The 23,978-nt window shown below is 43.9% G+C and overlaps 1 protein-coding gene across 2 annotated transcripts in view; it reads left to right on the top strand.

Annotated features, from left to right (window-relative positions):
- Positions 1 to 23,978, top strand: part of SUCO (SUN domain containing ossification factor) — a 78,045-nt gene that overhangs the window by 8,121 nt on the left and 45,946 nt on the right. For both annotated transcript variants that reach the window (XM_084850969.1, XM_084850968.1), the window contains exons 3-9: positions 379 to 483; positions 8,792 to 8,937; positions 11,464 to 11,604; positions 11,752 to 11,896; positions 13,575 to 13,686; positions 18,401 to 18,525; positions 20,803 to 20,870. In XM_084850969.1, the coding sequence (XP_084707095.1) occupies positions 379 to 483; positions 8,792 to 8,937; positions 11,464 to 11,604; positions 11,752 to 11,896; positions 13,575 to 13,686; positions 18,401 to 18,525; positions 20,803 to 20,870 (842 nt within the window). The remainder of the gene's footprint in view (positions 1 to 378; positions 484 to 8,791; positions 8,938 to 11,463; positions 11,605 to 11,751; positions 11,897 to 13,574; positions 13,687 to 18,400; positions 18,526 to 20,802; positions 20,871 to 23,978) is intronic.

Here is a 23,978-nt window from a genome sequence, read left to right as displayed (position 1 = left end):
ATTATGTATCTGAATAGAATTTTAAATATGACACATAGGGAGGCTGTCTCTTAAAGGGGCTGTACAACAGTTAGAGGGCAGATGAACAGGTATCAACAGTGAGGAACAGAAGGGCTGGATGTGGGCCCCCTCTGCTGGGGTATGGATTCAGCAGGTTTCCTATCATTCCCAACCCCTGCACTCCAGTTGATCTTCAGAAGTTAAGTTTTCTTTAAGAGAGACTTATGTGATTTTAATGTTTATATAATTTGGTGTTTGAAAACTGAAAGATTATTTTAAAAAATTGTTAGGATTGCCAATATTCCATCTCACAGGCGGTGTTTTTGAGAAAAAAGGCAGCTGCATCTATTTAAATATGTCTTTGCATCTTTCAACTAGGAGGAGGCTGATGGATCCATTGGAACACTGTCTTTAGAACACACTGATTCCAGTGTAAGCAATTATCATGAAGAATGTTCAATTGACTGCACAAAGCAAAAAGAGGCAAGTCTTTTTCACTTAGGTTTAATTAATTTATTAATTCTTTTATGGGTTATAAACATGCAGTTCTCAAATATCTCCATGTAGAACTTAATTAGGTGAAGTAGAGCTGCAATATTCAATTAATCTATTAGTCCTGGGCCAATCAAAATTGGCCTCAATTAATTGAGCCAACCCCTCATAATCTCCCTCAGACTCAACCTATTTTGGCTTGCTGTGTGCACAAGCACACATATGGACTCCCCCTCATATATGCGCATGACTCTTGATTCTCTCAGTAATAGCATCCAGCAGGCTCTGCAAGTGCTCACTGCCCAATCTTCTCCATCTTGGCTTCATTGCTCTCATTACTGTAGGCCAAGTCCACGGCTACAGACTCCCCTGCTCTGTAGCCTCCTGAAGTGGTTGCAAGTACCATGGTGGTCTTCTTTAGCCAACCAAAGCCACTGTCCACCGTGGGAGCTTGACCACTCACAATTGATTATGTCATTGGGTGTGGCCTTGCCTGCCTCAGTATTGACACTGCCTTTGGCACTGGAGCTCACTCTTAAATAGCACAATTTTCCTCCTAAGTGGTACAACTTCGATTTCCTCCTGCAAGGTACAACTGCTGCTCACTTCGACACAGCTACTCTTCACATGGCCCCAGCCAAGGAGATCCTTGCTTAGATCATGGGTATCAGCAGCTTGCTGATACTGATGCCCACATGGCCATATCTCAGGCTAGAGATCAAACAGCCTCCACCGCCTATAAAGGATCCAGTTTTTTCAACTGGTTCATGGAGGCACAGCTACCCCAACACCATCTCAATGTTGCTGGCTTTGTTGCAGGTTGCAAAAGAGCCATGGGATATACCACCTTCTGTGGCATCAATCTCTAGAAGACTTGAGAGCCTGTATAAGGTCCAGCAGGGTGAATGCTCCTTTTTGTTATCTGGTTTCAAATTGTATAATCATGGAGGTCTCTTGGAGCAAGGCAGAGCAGAATCCAACAGATCAGGAGGTGCTGCAAGTTAGATGTGATGTGTTGGAAGTTTTATTCTGTTGCTGTGCTGTACTTCACATTGCAAGCTACAGGGCCTGCATGTCCCACTGTCAACATTTCCTCTAGGGAAAAGTTTCCTCTTTGACCATCTACTGGATTTTCCTGCTGGTTAAAGCCTGTATTGGCCCCAGGAGCGTAACCAAGCCCCCTGTAGTGTTAGAGGGGCCTAGAGATCCATAATGCCTTGCTTAAGTTCATTATTAGTGCAATTCCCTTGCTAGTAAGCCTCTGAGCATGTGAAGATGAGTCAAAGGGCCGATAGCGTGGCCTAGCACATTCCATACTAATGAGTGAATGAAGATGTGCCTGGGAAGTGAAGGTTGTTTGTCTTAAAGCTGCAGGTGGCTGTGCTGAGAACCAAACGCTATTAGTCCATGCTGGGAATGAACACTAGGGGGTGCTTGCTGCTGTTATACTGCCTCATTGCTAACATGTATGGTATAAAACCCATTGTACCCCATGGCTCTGGGTTCAGAGAAGCTGTCTTATCCAACCATTGAGTACGCCTGTGTGCTGTAAGTTACTCAATAAAGTACTCCTTGTAAGTAAACCTGGGTCTGTTTTATCACTATCTTGGCACCTCTAAATTAAGAGGTCGAAGCCCACAGCCAGGGCAACCCAATTGGTGCAGCAAGCAGGGTGCCAAGAATACTGCTATGTTCAGATGCCAAGGGAAGGAGAATGCGGTTGTCGGTGTGTTACACCGACTCCTGGACTGTCCGCAGTTGGAGCTGTGGGGTCCAGCCGCAAAGCAATTGGCAGTCCTGTGTGGCCCGATTGCATGGCCAGAGGTTGAAGAGGACTGCACACCAGTGGGTCTGGAAACTGCGTTGGAATCTCTGCAGCTGGAAAAGTGGTCAGCTAAAGAGAAGCAGTGTGCAGGACCTCTAGCATGGTTAATGCTGACAGCTTTAAGAGCTGTCGGGCAGAAAGAATCAGAATGGAGAGAGGAAACAGCAGAAAAGCTCAAGAACGAGCTGAGAAAAGAGCAAGATCTAAGGCTGTTAATTAGAGAAATCTTGCAGGACAGTGTGGCCTCTAACAAGGTGTGGGAGCATGAAGTCAAAGAAGTAGCCGTTAGCCTGGTACGCCAAGGTCAGAAGAATTGCCCAAAGAGTGCCAGGGTGAGCAACATCATCACCACGCCTGATTGGGATGAAATCCCTAAGAAGTGGAAACTGAAGATGAAGACCCAGAAGATGAAGACAAGGAATGGAGTAAAGGTGAAGAATCAGTGCCCCCAGGGTACGGGCTAGACCCCTCTTAGAGTGGGAAGTGTGCCAGAGGATGGTCCCAAGGCAGAATGAAGTGGAGAGACCACGTTGAAGATCTCTGTCAAGGTAACTGTTTAAATTTGAACTGTGCTAGAATTTCATAGAGCCTGTAGCTATTGACCATCAGCTATATGATTTCTGAAGAGTGTAACCATTAAGCTTTTGCTGTGGGATTTTCTGCAATGACAAAATCTCACTGATTTAAGTGTCCAGTGTTGGACTGCAAGAGCGTGTGCGCTGAAGAGATCAAGAAACCTGGCAGCATATGTTCCAGGCCAAGCCAAAATGCTACTACCATGCTCCTGCAAGCTGCAAATAAATTGTGTAAGCTGGGAGACCTAACCTGATTGAGAAGAAAAGAAGATATCATAGTAGCTGTCTTCAAGAACCATGCGACCTGCATAGCTGGCTGGCTGACGCTGTAAGTGATGTTACAACTGCAAACTAAGACCGTTTTCCTTTTTGATTACTGCAGCGGAAAAAAGTTGACCTGAGTCATTTGTCACCCCTGACAAAGCAAAGATTGGTTGCCCCGTATCTCATCGTGTCTTGTTTCAAATTTGGGATTTACAAATACAAACAAATTACTTTCAAGTCCTGCAAATCACCCTGCCGCCTCCCAAAGAAGATTGATGGCTGCGTAAAGAATGCAAGTATAAGGCGACCCTCATCTCCCTGCAATGTCCTGAGTTCGGCACTTTGCTTTCGTGTGCCAGGTTGAAGAAGACGAAGGGGGGGTCGTGTTATGAATCCCTGGCTAGCCTGTCTAGCGACTGAAAGCCCTGAGAGTCCCTCCGCCATGCAAGCCTCAGTTTCCTTACTCCTTTCTTGAGAAGCATTCAAAAGTAAGAGTTGTGCAGTTCAAAACTGCCCAGTAACTGTCAGTTTATTTTTGCAGAAGGGGAAGGGATCATATCTGAAGATCTCTCCTTTTCTCCTTGCAAAAGAGATAGTTTTGTTGTTTTTGATGTGTATGAAATAACTTAGATTTAGATCTCCAAGTAGACCCATCGAAAGCTCAGAAGCACTGGCAATGTTTTTGCAAGCTCCATATTAGATAGTCGCTTCCCCTCAGCAATCTCTGAGCGTCCAAGCCGAGAAAGTGTCAGGGGAAGGGAGGAAATTTTAGAGTGAAAGAGAGTTATGAGAGCAAAGGTAATGTCAAGGCCCAGTTTCATTAATGCAGTGAGGCCTTGTAAGTTATAGTCAAGATTTGATTAGAAGTAGCATAGAAAAGTTTAGGCCTATTCAGTTTTTTAGAATGTCAGAGTCTGTGTGAGCTTATCTCTGTCAGTGTTCTCAGAGCAGAGTCAGAGGGAGTCACCCAACTCCCTGTCTGCCACTGGTCTAGCCTTGGTGAGCAGGGAGGCTGGAAGATGTGAGAACCTGACAGAGGTGGAGTCAGATATGCAGAAGAGTCACCCAGGTTAAAGCGTCACAGCTAGAGAGCTGAGCAGTGCCACTCTGTTTAGGCAGAAGCCTTGCTAAAAGGCTAAAGGCCCTCGTCTGTCGAGGGATCTGGAAGGGGTGTACAGTCACACCTTCCCCTTTGAGTTGATGCAGAGATGGGGAGCCTTTTCTGGGAACATCCCATCTTCATTGCCCAAAGCCTTCTCTGTTTGGATCCATCATCGTCTGGGCTTTTAAGAGGCACTCTGCACATGGACTGGAACTTTGGATTGTTAGAGACTTGTCATAGAAAGTACTGTGAGGCTTTTCATAGACTTGAACTCTCATTGCTGTAGATTGTGTGTCTGTGTTTGTAGTCAGCTGAGTGTACAGCAGGCTGAGTTTGATCTACGACTTTTGGACTTCCCTCTGCCAGAACTCATGCAGCGTAGAGTTGCCAATGCGAAAGCGGTGGCCTAGAACTCTTTGCATGTGTGAGTATGCCCTTCCCTTGATCTTGATGGGCCCTGACCATGCAGCCTAGAGGAGAAGTATGATTGCTGGATCTGCTCCATCATGCCTCACCATGCAAGAAGAGTTTTCTAGTCATGGTGTTAAATTTTAATGAAAGTTTGTTGTGTGCATTTTATGATTTGTTAAATATTATGTGATATTTGCAAATGTTTTTACTGTCAGTTGCAACTCTGAATGACACTGAGGGTAGTTCCCAATATGGTTTAATGGTAGTGCCACCTGGGACAGAGCCTTCAGAGTTAAAAACAGAGAAGGATCAGGACAGAGACAAAGTCAGAGTTTTCTGTAGAAAGTTTGAAACACAATCTGTTCACACAACAGGTCACACACAAAAAGAGAGAGAGAGAGATTTCTCTTCCCAAACAGGGGGAAGAAGTAATAGCCCACCTCTGGGCTGTTACGTATCAACAAAGTGTGATAAATCACAGTGTAAGGGCTCTGTATGTATGCAAAGTAAGAAGATACATCACCTAGAAGGGGAGTTCCTCTTTGAACCGATTTCAGACTGGTTTCAAAGAATCGGGGGGGGGGGAGAAGTGAGTGGTTGCAATAATTCTGACTGTTATTGGCAGCTTTTTAGCTTTGTGTGCTTGCTCATATGGCTGTCGCATTTTAAAGTATACATTTAAGTAGATGTCAGACCCCTGGTGATCAAACAGCAGGGCAAACATGATTCAGCCCTCTGCGTAGACTGCTATCGTCCTTTGATCATCTAGGGGTGGAATGTATTGGCCCCAGGAGCATAACCCAGTCACCTGTAGTGTTAGAGGGGCCTAGAGATCCATAATGCCTTGCTTAAGTTCATTATTAGTGCAATTCCCTTGTTAGCAAGCCTCTGAGCATGTGAAGATGTGTCAGAGGGCCGATAGCGCAGCCTAGCACATTCCATACTAATGAGTGAATCAAGATGTGCCTGGGAAGTGAAGGTTGTTTACCTTAAAGCTACAGGTGGCTGTGCTGAGAAGCAAGCACTGTGAGTCTATGCTGGGAATAAATGCTAGGGGGAATGCTTGCTGCTGTTATGCTGCCTCATTGCTAACATGTATGGTATAAAACCCATTGTACCCCATGGGTTCAGAGAAGCTGTCTGATCCAACCGTTGGGTATGCCTGTGTGCTGTAAGCTACTCAATAAAGCACTCCTTGTAAGTAAACCTGGATCTATCACTATCTTGGCACCTCTAAATTAAGAGGTCGAAGCCCATGGCCGGGGCAACACAAAGCCCAGGTTGCTCTGTGGAATGCAGAGATGATTCGGACAGTTGACACGATCGCACCCAAGCACCCTCTCCCTCTGAGCAGAGCCTGGCCAGCTCCTTGGTATACATCCGAGCTGAGGCAATGAAGCAAAAGGGGGGACGGCTAGAACGCAGGTGGAGGAAAACCCGTGCTGAGTCTGACCAAACACAGGTTAGAGCTCATTATTGAGGTCTACTCAATAATAGTATTGCTGTGAGGGTAGCAAAGAGACATTTCTTTTCCACCAGCATTGCATCTTCTCAGTGTCATCCAGTGGAGATTTTCCGAGTGGTTCATGGCCTGTTACATTCTGGGCCAGGGAGAGAGACTGTGGAATTCTCGGTAGCACGCTGCAACAAGTTTGCATGGCACTTTGAATGATATAATAGTAGAGTTGGAAGGGGCCTACAAGGCCATCAAGTCCAACCCCCTACTCAATGCAGGAATCCAAGTCAGAGCATCCCTGACAGATGGCTGTCCAGTCTCATCTTGAATGTCTCCAGTGTGGGAGAGCCCACTACCTCCCTAGGTAATTGGTTCCATTGGCGTATTGCTCTAACAGTCAGGAAGTTTTTCCGGATGTTCAGCTGGAATCTGGCTTCCTGGAACTTGAGCCCATTATTCTGTGTCCTGCATTCTGGGATGATTGAGAAGAGATCCTGTCCTTCCTCTCTGTGACAGCTCTTCAAGTACTTAAAGAGCGCTATCCTATCTCCCTTCAGTCTTCTCTTCTCAAGGCTAAACATGCCCAGTTCTTTCAGTCTCTCTTCATAAGACTTTGTTTCCAGTCCCCTGATCATCTTGATTCTCCTGGACCTCTCAGCAGCTTTCGATACCATTGACCATAGTATCTTTCTGGATAGGTTGTCTGGGTTGGGAATTGGAGGCAATGTAGTGGTTCCGCTCCTATTTGGATGGCCAATTCCAGAAGGTGGTGCTGGGGGATTATTGCTCTGCACCATGGCAGTTATGCCTTGGAGTTGCACAGGGCTCTGTTTTATCCCCCATGCTGTTTAACATCTATATGAAACCGCTGGCGGGGGGGGGGGGTGTTATCTGGAGGTGTGGGCTGAGGTGCCATCACTATGCGGATGACACCCAGCTCTCCCTCTCTTTCTCATCAAACCCAGGTGAGGCAGTGGCTGTTCTGAATCAGTGCCTGGACATGCTAATGGACTAGATGAGGGCCAGTAAACTCAAACTCAATCCAGATAGGACAGAGGTACTGTTAGCGGGTGGTTCATCTGCCTGGCTAGGTGATATTCAACCTGTTCTGGAGGGGGTTGCACTCCCCATAAAGGATCAGGTTTGTAGTTGGGGGTGTTCTTGGACCCAGAACTGTCACTTGAAGCACAGGTGAAGTCAGTGGCACAGAGCACTTTTTATCAGCTTAGGCTGGTATACCAGTTATGCCCTTACCTGGACAGAGATAGCCTAGCTACAGTTATCCATGCTCTGATAACCTCTTGTCTGGATTACTGCAATGCATTATACGTGGGGCTGCCTTTGAAAATGGTCCGGAAACTTCAGCTGGTCCAAAATAGGGCAGCAAGATTGTTCAACGAGATCACATTACACCAGTACTTTTCCAGCTGCCCTGGCTGCCAGTCAATTTCTGGGCCGGATTCAAAGTGCTGGTATTAACATTCAAAGCCCTTAACGGCTTGCGGCCAGGTTAGCTGAAGGATTGCCTCCTCCCATATGTGCCTGCCCAGACCCTAAGAACATCCTCAGCAGTCCTTGTCAGTGAGCCCTTGCCAAAGGAAGTGAGGCGAGTGACTACCAGAAAGAGGGCCTTTTCTGCTGTGGCATCCCACTGTGGATTGAGCTCCCTAGAGAGGTTCGCCTGGCACCTGCGTTGTACTTCTTCTGGCGCCCGGTGAAGACCTTTTTATTCTCCCAGTATTTTAGCATTTTAGCTTCCTAGTCTTTTAGCTTTGGTGTTTTAAAACTCTGTTTTAAATCTGTATTTTAAATCTCTGCATTGCTGCTAGGTTTTATTCTGGTTGCATTGTTATAGTGAGGTTTTAATGCTTTTATATTTTATATTGTTTTAACCTGTGTTTTTGGGGTTTAATTTTTGTGAACCAAAAAAGGGAATTGGCTCAAATGTTCCAGCATGCGGCCTGTCACCTGGGAAAGCAGTAGATTCCTATGTCTTTCCAGGTGATGAATTTCAGTTCTAAAGCCATGGTGGACCCCATTGTCTTCCATCATACTTGGCTTAGATCTTCAGGTCTCACCCAGGAGGCCTGTTTGGCATGGAAGACCTTCCCTTGGACAATGAGGGAGTTGTCGCTGTAAGAACTGATGACCTGCTCAGCAGGGTGCAAAAGCTTCAGGTGACAGTACAGTACATGAGAACTGGCCAGCACCCATCTTACTGGCTGAGAACCTTCCCAGGATAGCCCATACCACTCACTGGGAGCACAGTGTTTGTGCTGTTCTTCTTCGTTAAGGACAAAAGATCCTTTCCTTCTATGACATTCTAGCCACTGCACAGCCTCCAAAGCCTTGAGGTGTTGGTCTTGACTTCCCCTGTGTCATCATTCGAGAGCCATTCTTCCTAGTATTTGGGTCCAGGCACCAGCATTTCAATCACACGTGGCATGCCATTGCCATGGACCATTGGGTGTTTACCAGTGGATTTTACTTGCTCCTCCTCCTACTCATCTCCCCCCCCTTCTGAAATTGTTCTGTGTAGTTGGCTTATAATATGAAATGGTAGGCTTAATTATTCATTCCTATGCTTTGAGTAGTCAAAAGAAGCCCTGCAAAATTTGCAAATGCCTCAACTGATCCTTAAGTATGTAATTACTTTTTTTGGACAGAGCATGGAAATGGGAGAATTAAGAACTCCTGAAGTTGAGCCACAGCATTCAGTGGATTCAAATGAAGTTTTTCTGAGCACAGCTGGTATCCCTGAGAGTACTTTCAGCATATCTACCTCCGAGATTTCCCCAGTCTCTCAGCCCAAGTAAGCTTTTTTATTTGTTCATACTTGTATCATGTTAATGCTTCAAGAAGTATTTTACTTTGCATCTGTTCCTTGTGCATTTTGTATTCTGTCCCCTTTTCTATACTGGCCTATTTTATCTCTTGCCTGTCTGACTCATTCATTCATGGCAAGTCGCTGATACCATATTGAAATTGGCAAATTGCATTTGTTTGAAGTTACTTGAATTGAGAGTGGTACGACTGCTCCATAGTTTGAATTCCAGCATCGACATTTCTAATACTGTGACTGGAGTATCATAAGAATTGTCTATTTTTCACAGGGAATAATAGAATGGGATACTTTGTGTTCTCAAAAGATTAAGAGAGCCCACAATATATCAGGTATAATTCCGTACGGAGGTGGAGGCAGCTAGGGATGGCCTACGGGGAGAAAAATCTTCCAACCCTTCATGTTTCTACAGTTGACTGGGACATAGCAAAGGGCCTGGTCTTTGGCTGTGCCTGGGCTGTAGAATTCCATACCACAGGAGCTTTTGCTGCTTAGTTAAGACACTTTTATTTGGCAGGAGCTTGATTGCTTGATTTGAAAGTTGTTCTTACCTGTTGCAAACAGTCTCCTATTTTTATTGCCTTTATTTGTGGTTTTGATGGATCTTTTGTATACTAAACTGATGTAAGCTCTAATGGTGTTGGAATAGAAAGGCTGGATAGATCTTTTTAATAAATTAAAAATATATACAAAAATGCAAATTATTAAGTACATCTAAATGTCCCCAAATTTGCTATAAACCTTCGGTTTGTCCTCCATAAGAGACTCATTTAGGCTATTATGAATGTGCTGTATCTGATTGACTGGGATTCCAAAAACTCTCAGTCTGTCGACAGGCTTAGCATCAAAAACTGTCAAGGTGTGGTCGACAAGCTGGGCTGTAACAAGGTGCGAATCTTTTCCTGTTTTGCCTTGCACCTTAATCGTGAAGCCAGAGTACTGCACAAAGGTGTAAAATGCACTCTCTCTGCCCCTTCTCCAGCAGGCTGCTGCATTTCTGTGCTGGATATGAGGATTCCCTCCTTTGGCAGCCTATTTTTGTTTCTGTACGGGGCACAGAGGAGTGACCCACTACTCCTCTTCCAGCCTTCTCACTTGCCTGAACAAATTCCTTGTTGCCTATCATCTTGTGCTTCAATACAAGGATATTCTTGGAACACAGAGTTTCTCACTATTGAGAAACATGGCGATAGTGATCCCAGATGAAGTGGCTTACAGCTTCCCTAATGTCCTGTGCTTCTCAAGCAGTAACTACTTAAGTGAGGGAGGACACTGGCCCCTAAAGTTAATCTTTTGTGATTTATGTATGCAACTCCCTTCTTCAACTCATATTTCGACTTCTGTTTAGTTGTTTGAATGCCACACTACACCCAGAGGTGCAATAGGCGAACAATCACCCTTTGTAGGAAACTGAAAGATATCAAAAAGGTTCTTGCCACCTCTTCCATCCCCCTGCCCAGGAGATATGCTGACACCATTCTTTGGCATAAACCAGCAGCACTGCTTTATTTCCTAAGTTCTGTTTAGGCTTGGCAATCTTTTAATCTTCTAGTTTAAATGGCTAGAGTCACTATTTCCTTTATATAATCTCCTTTGCAGGAGGTGTGGAACTTCTGGTCTTCCAGATGTTATTGAACTCTGGCCAGCATGACCATTGGTCAAGAATGAAAAAAAAGAAAGGATGGCAGCTGTAGTCCAACAACATTTAGAGGACCAAAGGTTCCCCATCCCTGCTTTACAGAAAGATCATTTTAAGAGAACCTTCAAAATGGTATAATAGGTGTAAATGAGTTACACCAGTGTAAATGAGTTACACCAGTAGAATTGTCTTGCCTTGGATAAGGTTATTTAAGAGAAGAGCCAAACAGCAGCAGGGGAGAAGGTCAAGACATTGCTTGCTTGTCACCACATCTTTAGCTATTCCAACAACAACAGAAGGAGCACATTGCCCCAAAGCTCAAGAAGCTGATTCTCCAACTTCATGTTTCCTAGGAAGCCATTTATTGCCAGAGCTACACATAGCTAGAGCATGGTCTGTCATAGCAACTTGCAGAGATGCTCAGTAAAGTACAAAATAAGGATTAGAGCAGGCAAGGGGACAGGAAGTCAACTCAGTTATCTCATCCAGATTCTTTTAGAAGCATTTTTGAAAGATGTTTAAGTGAGAGAACCCATCAACTGGGGGAAAGAGAATGTTGACTTGCTCTTCTACCAATCCATACCACTTTCACCCAAACTGCTTCAAAAATCTGAATGGTTTATGCATGTAACTTGTACATATTTCTGTTTTCATCATTCAGGCCTCATTCCAATCCTGTATTTGAGTTAGAATGCACAACTGAAAGCAATAGTCATACTTAAGCCTTACAATAGCTTTTGAAGTCTCCGTTGCGGAGTACTAGGGTGATCCTTGTTTGCTATTTGATGCATCTCTTTGGCTAGCAGAGTATTAGCAATTTCAAAGAGGTAAACACTGTGTTTGTTTTTTCCCTTCAGTGCAATAGAGAATTCCAGTGTTGATATCCCTGTAGTCAGCTCTATTGAAGGTGAACAGTCAGAACCTGACTGTGATATTGGTGGGATCCTTGAGGCTGATCCCCAGAGTGAGCCTTCCTCTCTTGTCACTTCACCAGAGAGGTGAGTATTGAAATAACTAACTGTTGCTGTTAGTTTGCTGTTCTAATATATTTTACTCCTCATTTTATATATTCATATGTTCACTTAAAATCTGCAGTCTAAAAATATTTCAGATTGGAGGAGTTTCTAATGTGGGCATATTTTCAGCCTTGTAGGTCAACATATAGAAAATATCTCTTCACATAGAAAGGGAAAGATGACTAAATCAGAATTTGACCCCAAAGTTGCTGCAACTGAGCAAAAGACAGATCCAAAATCTGCCCTGAATGCTTCTGGTAACGTAAGAGGGGAGGTATGTGTTATAAGCAATCCTGGTGGTACATGAATTGTTTAAGCGAACAGCACAGTAAATAACAAATGTTTTGTTCCTTGCACCATTTGAAGATATTTTGCAACTTCTCGGCTTATTCTTTACAGTAACATGTTGTCACTGCTTGCTTTAGATGGATGCTGAACTTTGTCACTTCTGTGATAGTTCTCTTTCAGCTACTAGCAGATGGGGTAAAAACCAATCAAAATCCAGTAACTACATAGCCATAAAACATTATAAAAACAGTGCAGTAATCATACCTCCCTTTTAGAAGTCTGTTTTATACCTTCAATAGGACCCCTATTGAAAAGGCCCCTTCTTTCATCCCCGCCAGCCATTTTTCACCTGGTGATGGGACAGTGAAGAGGGCCTCAAAGACCAAGTGCAGATATTTGGCAGGGTTCCAGCCTTTTAGGGCTTTAAAGGCCAAAGCCAACAGCTTGAATTGAGTCCAGAAACAAATTGGTAGCCAATTAAGCTGAAATAAAAGCAGTATGATCCATCCTGCTTCCTCAGAGGTCTGGCTACAGCATTCTGAACCATTTGAAGTTTCCAAACTGTCTTCAGAGGTATAAATTATTATATGTAATGTATAGAATGCATTACAGCAATCCAACCTTGATATTAGAGAATGGGGCTTGCCCTTTTATAACCTAAAAACAAATGAAACAGAGCAGAAAATATAATTAATTATTTAAAAAACCTGCCAGTTTAAGACCAGAATTAAAGCTATCTCATGTTGGCTCAAGCTCCACAAAACCAGGAAATTGGAACCTAAGGCCTTTGCACAACATCATTACTCTTCACGTCTGTAATGTCACAAATTGTGGTTGCTTACAACTTTCCCTCCATGCATCTGCACCTTTCCTTGGTCTTTCAGGCCCAAATCCAGATGGGGAGGATGAAGTGCCTGGGACCAGCAAAGATGACCCGCTGGTCCTGTATTGTCTTATGAAGCATCTGAGCCTTGCTTTGTTGTTAGAGGAATCCTGTGAGTTGACCTATGACTGTGCTGCTTCTAAGCAAGCACAATTTGTGACATTGCACAACATTACTGATTACGTGGCACGTCTGTTAAGGCAGCAGCCTGAGCTTCCAGTTTCCTGGCTTTGTGGAGTTGAGGCCAACATGAGGATAGCCTTAAACCAGCAAGCTTTTTTATCATTGACTTTCCTTGGTTTTTAAAAAGGGAATGTATTATTACAATGTGCAGGGAGGAAAAACAGAAACACAAAATAACAAAGCACAAACAAGTCATTAACTGGGTAGATGTGTACAAATGAATAGATGTGTCCCCATATGTTCAGAAAGGCTTACTTAAGCCTGCACAGGATTCCAGTGTGGCTTTTCCCCTCTCTTCATTAGTGTATGTCTATACCAGGACAGATGTTTGATTTCTTCGCTCTGATAGGAACACTAGCTATTCTCAAATAACTGACCCAAACGCAAGCTGTGTCTGCAGTTTTTCCATAAATCACTGCAATGCAACAGACTTATCAACCTACCACTAGGCCTACTGACAATACACTATGTTTGCCTTTAATGTTCAGCTTATTATAAGCCTTACACAATTTTGGTGCTTGCCATATTGCCTCAATATCATATTGATCTTTTGTTAATATCTAAAAAAAACCTGACACCCTTTTGCTGCCTTGTGCAGAGAAAAGCAGGAGATATTGACCCAACTTCTGTAGTAACCCCAAAGGACCCAGGAGATATCCCCACATTTGACGAGTGGAAGAAGCAGGTTATGGAAGTGGAAAAAGAGAAGAGTGAGTTCACTTATTTTTTCTGTCAAACTTTGAACAGAATTCTCCCTTAAAAATCCAGTATTTAACATTGGTTATATTCTCTGACTTTAGAAAGGGTTTTGTAAGTTTCCTTTCGAAGGAAGACACTCAAGTTTTGTTTACAACAATAATTTCATATTAATTCAGTTAAGCAAGAATTGAGTCCTTGTTCCAAGATACAGCACACAGATTTCCCTAGGTAAACTTACTGAAGTAGTGTTAGCAGCTTTGCAGTTCCAGTGACCAGAGTTTCTCATAGAAGGGTGGTCTTACCTTCAGTGTCAGAGGTGTGCTTGCATCGTAATTGCTTACTGAGACATCCAAGTATTCCAATCCCATGAAATTCCCTGCTTTCATGAATGGCTAGGCTTTAGGTGTTTGTTTTTACAATAGGATCTCTAGGCATGGAGGTGGGCAGTGGGCAGGAAGATCTATCCCTCTGGATGCAGTTCATCTGTGACTTGTCTTGAAATAAGAATATATGGAGCTAAGATGTCAAGTTAAATACTATCTTCTGTTAAGTATCTGTATCTATTGGCTGGGTAATCTCTGTTTATCTGGCAAATATCCTGAATGTGTAATCTCTTGCTAGGACAACTTGCTGTCCTGGATGTTTGTCCATTTGGAGGCAAGATGCTACCTATTCCCAGAAGAAATCATCCTTTGACCTATCCTTCCTCCATCTACCACCCTATTTCTTATCTATGTTCTACCTCCAAACCTCTGGAGCTTGCTGTTTACTCCTGCTGTCTTGACTTTTCCCTCCACTCAGCAGTTTATCCCCCGCACTCCACAGAAACTGACCTTAGCAAAATTAAATGACTTCCTCACTGCCAAATCTTTTGATTGTCTCTCTTCAGTTATCATTCTTCTTAATCTCTCTTTGATTCTTTCTGACTTTGATTACAGCTGGTTACTTTCTCCTACTTGATTCCTTTCATACTCTAGGTGTCTGTCTTCAGATGGCTCTTTTCCTACCTTTCTAAATGTTCATTCAGTGTATGTCTCTCAGGGCTCTGTTTTTGACCCTATAGGGCTCTTCATTCTACACACTCACCCTGGTTGACCATCAAATCCCATGGCTTTCAGCGCCACCCATACATATACAGTGATGACTCCTAGCTCTGTATCTCTACCCCAGGACTTCCTCCAACTGTATCTTCAACTGTCTCTGACATTTCTGTTTGGATGCTTTGTCGTCTGAAGTAAAATATAACACTGTACTTCTCATCTTTCACCCAAGCTGTCAGGGGTGTTTCTGAGCCCAGGGAGTGGGATAACAGTTCAGATTCTGAAGGAGCACCATCAGACATGGGGGAGGTGTTTTCCCAGGCTAGTCCAGATATGAGTAAGCCTGCTTCTCAGGTTACAGATGTCCAGATGGCTGAGCTTGAGGGTCCCTCCTCACCCCCCCCCCCCCGTGAGAGGCAGTGAACAGGAGGATGACCTAATAGATGCCAGGCGCAGGCACAGAGCAAAGAGAGAGAAGGCAGGGGCGGAACGTAGACAGTCTACCCAATTGGCCTTGCATGAAAAGCTGCGCTTAGAGGCCTCATGACAAGAGAGGGACCTCCCACCCCTTAAGTTAGGCTAGCAAGACCACCTCGTAAATTCCATTTGAATCCCCTGAAGGCATTCCTTGTAGACGGAGAGTCTCTGAGAATTTGCATCTGTGTGACCCCGTGAAGCAATGAATTAAAAGCTATAGTCTGATGCCTGTGTATGTTTGGGCATGAAGTGCCTGTATGTTTGGGCGTGAAGTGAAATGGGGGCTAAAGGGATCGTGACACAAGCCCTCCTGTCTTCATACACTCTCCATATACATTGACAGTGTGTCTGTCTGTCTGTCTGTCTGTCTCTCTCTCTCTCTCTCTGTCTCTCTCTCTCTCTCTCTCTCTCTCTCACACACACACACACACACACACACACACACGTACATGTGCACGCACAGACGCACACACCATCCCTGTTGAACAAGCATGTACCTTTGGCTTTGGCTCCTCTCTTTCCTTTGTTCCCTATATTTAGTCTGTTGCCAAATGATGTTGCTTCTCCATTTACAACATTTGCAGAAATCTGGCTCTTCCTCCACCTACCCCCTCAGCAAAAACTCAGGTCTGTGTCCTGGTAATCAATCTCCTCTAGTGTCTTCCATTGTTTCACCTCTGTCCAGCTCTGCTACCAAAATCATTCACCTCTCTCATTGCTCTGATCTTGTGACAGCCTTCCTTAAATCACTACGCTAATGTCCTGTCCACTCCAGATCCAGCACAAGTTTCTCATCCTTAACTTCAGAGCTCTCCATAGTCCTGCCACCTCCACTTTTTCTCTCTGATCTTATATCCTGATAAATTCCGATTGATAACCTTGGCTCATCCAGCTCCACTACCTTCAGTCGTGTGAAGCCCTCAAGACATTGCCCTTTCTCTCTTGCCCCATATATTTGGAATTGCCTTCCAGATCTCCTTCATGATGCAGCCACCTCTCTCCCTTCAAATCCCTCCTCAAAGCCCATCTTTTGTTTGATACCTTTGGCACAGCCCCTATTCCATGCATTACTGCAGCCTTCCCCAACTTGGTGCCCTCCAGGTGTGTTGGGCTTCAGCTCCTGTCAGTCCCAGCTGGCATGGCCAACAATCAGGAATGCTGGGAGGCATCATCCAAAACATCTGGAGGGCATCAAGTTGTGGAAGGTTCCTCTACTGCAACTAAGCCTCCTTTCCCTTTTCCCTTTGTCGACTTTTAAAAAGGGACCTCTCGTATGCTGTAAAGCACCATGCATATTGACGGCACTACATAAATAAAATAAATACCTCTGGAAACTGCTTAACTTTCAGGTTGCATTTGTTAAGGCAATGTATACATTAGAGCCTTTAGTGGGGGAACTATCTTGATCCTCCTACGTGTTCTACATTCCTTCATCACCATGGACCATTGGGCTAGTTCCCAGACATTTTCATATAATAATCCAGCCAAGCCTATTGTAAACTTTCGCCACTCTGGATCAAGCAGAAACAATGCCCACAGAACATTTAGTGAAGAATGGAGAGCGGGACTCAGATTTCTAACTTGGGAACAAACTGCTCTTTGCTACAGATTTCTAGTAATTACATAAACTAGGAGGAGGCAACTTTGGAAGGTTAGGGGCCATTTTTGTGGCTATGGAGTACTACACAGGTCAAATTTAGCTTCAGAACAAGCTACGTTTGGCCCATTTAGTTCTCTGTAGTGTTAACTCAGTCATTTTTTGTATACTTTTTTTTTCCTGCAGGGGCCACATGTAACCCACCCTTTGCATACACAATAAACACGTGCCTATTGTCATCTAGTGCAAGTATTCAGTTAATATCATTCTGCTTTTTATTTAGCTCACCACAACTTTGGCCTGCACATGCAACAGAAGGAAGCAATAGGATGCGTAGTGGTAGAGTGGACTGTACCAGTTTAGATTGTAGGTGGGAGATAACATTTCTGAATGCTCCTTTATGTAAAAATACTCCCTGCAAGTAGAAAACCAGCACACCTGGGAAGGGGCTCATTTTTTTCCTCAGGTGTGCTAGTTTTCTACTTGCAGGGAGTATTCCTACATAGAGAAGTCTGAAGTGGTTCAGTCCATTCTACCACCTCATTCTGCTGCATGTATAGACCAGGCCTTTTTGTCCTTTGCATATGTTAACCAAGACACTAGTTTATTTAAGAAAGCATATGTGTTCTGGTCTGCAGGGATTATACTAGGCTTAGATTATCCCATGTTAATGCTGTTGCTTTTGGGCCAAATTCCTAAAGGAAAGTATAACCCTTTGGGCCAATTGGGTGGCAGAGTTAGAACTTTAAACCAAATTAGCTTTTTATTTATGACGCCATTATCATTCTGTAGATAGGCTCAGAACTATCAATATTTAATATGTTCAGTATGAATTTAGACCCAAGTGATAAAAGTGTAGTAATTAGACTCTAATCTAATTCCATCCTAGTGACCCTTGGGGTCAGGTTAAAGAGAAGGGTTGAAACTCTGAAGAAACCTAGTGATATCTCAGTGGCATTTTTTCAGGGCCTTTGCTTGTACAAGAGAAATTAATATTCTTGGTCTGTTTGTTAAAACATTTATATACCAGCCTTTATCGTATTGAATTTCAGGTCTGTGTACAGCATAAAGTCAGTTCAATAAAACATAATAATAATAAGAGCAGCAGGTGATCCTTAAAACCAGATCGACAATTGCACACATTAAAAAACTGCTAACTGCTTAAGCTGTTAAATAACAACATGTTTACCAAGTGCCTGAAGATTTTACTGTTGGTATTAGGCAGACCATTACGGCTGCTTGTGTTTATCCCAATGCTACTTAGACTGCAGTCAGGTCATTTAATTGTTGCTCATATGTCCTAACTTTGCATTATAGCAATGTTTAGCAGTGCAATAGCTTTAAACAGCAGCAGGGGTTGCATGTGCTTTTGTGTGGTAGTGTCTCCTCTCCCTGAGACATCTATTAGAAATAATAGGGCATTTACTTCCAAGTATTAAAATGAAAGGGCAGTGTTCAAAGCAATTACAAGTAGAGGATGAGGCAGTTTTGGAGGCTCTACTTAGATGATGCTAGTTCCTTTTATACAAATGGCTTTAGCAAGAAGCTTGGGAGTATTAGCTTAGTAAATGTTTCCTAATAATTCTCTGGTATGCTTTCTCTTCAATGCAGGTCAGTCAATGCATCCGTCTTCCAATGGAGGTCTGCATCTCACAAAGAAAGTCCAGAAAAATAGGAATAATTATGCTTCAGTAGAGTGTGGTGCCAAAATATTGGCAGCTAACCCAGAAGCAAAGGTAACAACGCCACATTTTTAAAGATGTGATGCATATTTTTACAAGACTGTAACAAAATTTCAGTTGAACACCTGACTTTAATAGATTGATTACTTTTAAATACTTCTACAAGAAACTAATGAAAGTTGAAAGCCTTAGTTGTGGGAGCAGGTTCATTTCCCTCTAAACACTGCAAGAGGCCGCCCATTGCTGCTAGCTTGGATGGAGAGAACGGTGGCTTAGCTGCTCCCTTGAGAAGGAAAGGCTTGAAGAGGCAAAGAACAGATGGTTGTGTGAACCATAACACAGTCTGCAGGTGCCAGCTGAAATGGCTTGCCCACAAGCTTATGCAGAACAAGCATGTTCATCTTTAAGGTGCCTCAGAACTTTTTTTTCATGCCAAGGTGATGCAGAGAGAAAGATGCTATCATTTTTGTTCACCCTGGCTGTCAGGGGGCTCTTCAAAAGTCCCATCCCAGACAGCTCCATCAATGAATTGGTAGGTGTGAGGGGCTCTGGGGGCAAAGGCACCTCAAAACCTCCTTGGTCCATTGACTCCATCAGAGACACAGCAGCTAGAAATACACTTCAACTCAAAGTTTAATAAAGACTCTCTTAGTTACAACACTGGTAGTCTTATGTTCTCTTACTTAGTTGGTAGTAACAGAACATAAAGCAATTGGGGAATCATTCATTAGGAGAATTCTCTCCACCTTCACCTATGGCAGGGACTGACACCGGGCAGATAAATACCCCCCCCCCCCCCCGTTTGTCTCTGTCAAGTGCACAGCTGCTAAATCTTTCTCTGCTGTTGCATCCCAGTACCTTTCCTGGGGAAAATGCTGACTCCTCCAGTTTTGAGCGGGAAAGTCCAGTGCAGCATTTTTGGAGCTTGCTCTTAAAGGGACAATGGAGGAAGGGGGGTAGACCTCTGCCCAGTAGATGAGGCAGCCCCTGAGGAGCGGAGTTTAGCGTTCCCCAGGTAAAATGCTGTTCCTCGCTCCTGGCTTGCATCTCTCTCTCTCCTGCTGTCGGGGTCTCTGTTCATCTCCATGTCTCTTCTCCACCTCCACCCGCTCTATCGTGTTCTGCTTTTTATCCAGTGTCTGCCTGCTTCCCCCCTCCCTCTTCCAGGTGAATTTTATTACAGTAATTAGCAAAAGCCCTCAGCATGTGCTGGCTGGTGTTGCTATTCCTTTGCGCTGCTGCTGCGTGCCGCTGCCCTGGCATAGCCACTCTTCTTGAGCCTAGCATTTGGAAGTGTGAGGGGCACCCTGGCAATGCTGTGATGGGACTGCAGGATTCTGGGTAAGAGACAGCAAGCCTCACCAATCCCTCACAGTAGGTGATAGCGAAGAGGGAGATAAAGTTCAATCTGAGACTAAGGTTCTTATACCATCGGTGAATAGAATTTTCAGCCCCAGGTGTTTTGTAGAACTTAAACAGTACTTGTAAAGCACAGAGTGTCCTAGAATCTTGTCAGGGTATGTAGCATTCTGGGCAGCTGAGCCTCAGGGTGTGACATGCCCAAGGCATTACAATGAATCTGGCTGAGGGGGGCCTTGAACTTAAATCTCTGATCTAAGGCCAGCAATATTCATTGGTCTTTTTCATTATTTATGGCACAATAAATTCTTGTTTTGTCTTGGATAAAATGTCCCTGTTTTTGCTGTGCTTCTGTTAATTTCTGGGCTCCTGGTTTTATTTATAAGTACTGTTTGTACTGTATATTATTATTTCATGATGTTATTGATTGTATTTTGTATTTTTCTAAAAAAACATCTTGTCTCATATGCTACCTTGGGATGGTTTCGCACTTAAGGGCAGCCTAAAAATAATTTTAAATAAAAGTAACGAGTATTGACTCTCTAAATAAATGGTGTCTTCAGTTAGCTTATATCTTATTTGATCTTTTGATAACACAGCGTTATGAACATAAGCTATGTTACGTTGAGTCGGGCCATTGGTCCATCTAGCCTGGTATTGTTTAACTGACTGGGAGTGGCTCTCCAGGGTTTCAGGCAGGAGTCTCTCTCAGCATTACCTAGGGATGCCTGGAATTGAATGTGCAGCCCTCTGTAAGCAAAGAACGTGCTCTGTTGATCTTTACGCTGTGTTAAATTGCCTCAAGGGTGTTTTTAAAAAAAACAAACTGAAATGGGTGTGTACAGATACTGTAAGCTAAAGATACCGTGGATTTTTTCTTGAGCTCTCACGTTTCTAAAAGTAGTAGTAGTAAAAGAGCAGCTGCTTTTTAGTACTTTTTTTGATAATGAATGGCATTCTCATTCTTCATAGAGTACATCAGCTATACTAATGGAGAATATGGATCTTTACATGCTGAATCCATGCAGTACTAAAATCTGGTAAGAACTTCTTCTGTACTCCAGAAATTTGAAACATCTGCTATGCTATCCAATAGTTTACAAATTGTGACAGGCCTTGGTAGCCAAGGATTATATTAGAATCATAGAATCATAGAATAGTAGGGTTGGAAGGGGCCTACAAGGCCATCGAGTCCAACCCCCTGCTCAATGCAGGAATCCAAGTCAGAGCATCCCTGACAGATGGCTGTCCAGCCTCGTCTTTAATGCCTCCAGTGTGGGAGAGCCCACCACCTCCCTAGGTAATTGGATCCATTGTCATATTGCTCTAACAGTCAGGACGTTTTTCCTGATGTTCAGCTGGAATCTGGCTTCCTGTAACTTGAGCCCATTATTCCGTGTCCTGCACTCTGGGATGATCAAGAAGAGATCCTGGCCTTCTTCTCTGTGACAACCTTTCAAGTACTTGAAGAGTGCTATCATATCTCCCCTCAGTCCTCTCTTCTCAAGGCTAAACATGCCCAGTTCTTTCAGTCTCTCTTCATAGGGCTTTGCTTCCAGTCCCCTGATCATCTTCATTGCCCTCCTCTGAACCCTCTCCAGTTTCTATGCATCCTTCTTAAAGTGTGGTGCCCAGAACTGGACACAGTACTCCAGATGAGGCCTAACCAGTGCTGAGTACAGGGGAACTAGGACTTTCCGGGATTTGGAAGCTATGCTTCTGTTAATGCAGCCCAAAAGAGCATTTGCCTTTTTTGCAGCCACATCCCATTGTTGGCTCATATTCAGCTTGTGATCGACAACAATTCCAAGATCCTTCTCGCTTGTAGTGTTGTTGAGCCACGTCTCCCCCATCTTGTAACTGTGCATTTGGTTTCTTTTTCCTAGGTGCAGAACTTGGCATTTCTCCCTATTAAATGTCATTCTTTTGTTTTCTGCCCAGCGCTCCAGTCTATCCAGATCACTTTGAATTTTGTTTCTGTCTTCCAAAGTATTAGCTATCCCGCCCCATTTTGTGTCATCTGCAAATTTGATCAGCATTCCCTGCACCAGCTCCTCCAAGTCATTAATAAAAATGTTGAAGAGCACTGGGCCCAGGACTGAGCCCTGCGGTACCCCACTCATTACCTCTCCCCAGTTTAAGAAGGTCCCATTGATAAGCCTGCACTTCACCTTTGCGAGGGGGGTCATAGACCCTCTTTTGGGAGAAGACTGGGCCAAAGTAGGAATTGAGCACCTCTGACTTTTCTTTGTCATCTGTTATCGTTTTGCCATCCTTATTTAATAGCTGAACCAACATTTCTTTCCTCTGCCCTTTACTATGCACGTAGCTGAAGAAAGCCTTTTTGTTGTTTTTAGCATCCCTTGCTAACCTCAGCTTGTTCTCAGCTTTAGCCTTCCTGACGCCATCCCTGCAATTCTGTGCTACCTGCCTGTACTCTTCCTTTGTTACTTGGCCTTCTTTCCACTTGCTATATGTGTCCTTTTTTGTTTTCAGGTCATCCCTAAGCTTTTTGTGAAGCCACATTGGCTTCTTCTGTTGTCTTCCACCTTTTCTTCTGGTTGGAATTGTTTGTGATTGTGCCTTGAGAATTTCCGTTTTTAAAAGCTCCCACCCATCTTGGACTCCTTTTCTCGTTAGCGTCGCTTGCCATGGGACCTTACTGATCATTGTTCTGAGTTTATTAAAATCAGCTTTCCTAAAATCCAGGGTACGCGTTTGACTACACTCGGCTTTTGCTTCCCTTAGAACCAAGAACTCAAGTGCAACATGGTCGCTTTCCCCCAGAGTTCCTTTAACTGCTACTTTATCCACTAAGTCATCTCTGTTGGTTAGGATCAAGTCAAGGATAGCCGATCCTCTAGTTCCTTCCTCTACTTTCTGTAGGAGGAAGTTATCCGCCACACAAGTCAGGAATTTCCTGGAGGGGCCATGTTTTGCAGAATTTGTCTCCCAACCAATATCAGGGAAATTGAAGTCCCCCATTACTACTACATCACGCTTCCTTAAAACATTGGCTATTTGCTTTTCAAAGTTTCATCCTCGTCTTCTCCTTGGTTGGGTGGCCGGTTGTAGACTCCGACCACCAGGTTCCTTTTATTCTTTGCTCCATTTATTTGGATCCAGATGCTCTTGATGGGGCTACCAAGCTCCTCCTCCTGTATTTCTGTGCAGAGATATGTATTTTTCACATACAGTGCAACCCCACCTCCCTTTCTGTTCCTCCTGTTCTTTTTGAACAAGTTAGATCCTTCAATTGCTGTATTCCAGTCATGAGAGTCATCCCACCAAGTCTCAGTTATACTTATCAGGTCATAATTTCCCTCTTGTATTAAGAGTTCAAGTTCGCTCTGTTTGTTTCCCATACTCTGTGCATTAGTATATAGACATCGAAGACCATGTGCTTCATAGTCTGGCTTTCTTCCTACATGTGTCTGAAGACTGTTATTGGGCACTATCAGAGCTGTTCTCTCCGTTGCAGTGCATGCGCCTACATCCATTGTTACACCCAACATTACATCTCCCTTCCCCGTAGGATTCAGTTGAAAGCCCTCCTGATGAAGTTCTTTATGCTGTGGCCAAACACATTCTTCCCATCCTTTGTGAGGTGCAACCCGTCCCTTGCCAACAGCCCATCATCCAGGAAGTATAGCCTGTGGTCCCAGAATCCAAATCTCTCTCGTCGGCACCACCTTCGTAGCCAGGCATTCACCCGGAGTATTTTTCTTTCCCTTTCTATCTCTCTTCTAACTACTGGAAGGATGGAAGAGAAAACTATCTGAGCCCCAAAGTTCTTGAGTTTCCTTCCCAAAGCTTCAAAGTCTGACAGGATTTCTTCGTAGCTTCGCTTGGCGGTATCATTTGTTCCCACATGGATGAGAAGAAAGGGATACCTGTCAGTGGGTTTTATGAGTGCAGGCAACCTTTCAGTCACGTCTCTAATTCGTCCTCCCGGGAGACAACATACCTGGTGAGTCCACGGGTCTTCGCAACATACTTGGGTCTCGATCCTACGCAGCAAGGAGTCTCCCACTACTACCACTATTCTCTTCTTGTTGTAGGCCTGGGTTTCATCACCTCTGTTTGACTGACCTTCAGCCTCTTGCTCACTCTCATGTAGGTTCCCCTGTTATTCTTTCTCTGCAGGC

Source organism: Heloderma suspectum, chromosome 4 (assembly GCF_057233095.1).
Source record: "Heloderma suspectum isolate Gila_16-S chromosome 4, 16-S_ref, whole genome shotgun sequence".
In the NCBI taxonomy this organism is placed as follows: domain Eukaryota; kingdom Metazoa; phylum Chordata; class Lepidosauria; order Squamata; family Helodermatidae; genus Heloderma; species Heloderma suspectum.
Note: the sequence above shows the minus strand (reverse complement) of the source record. Positions and strands in the feature narration are given on the sequence as shown.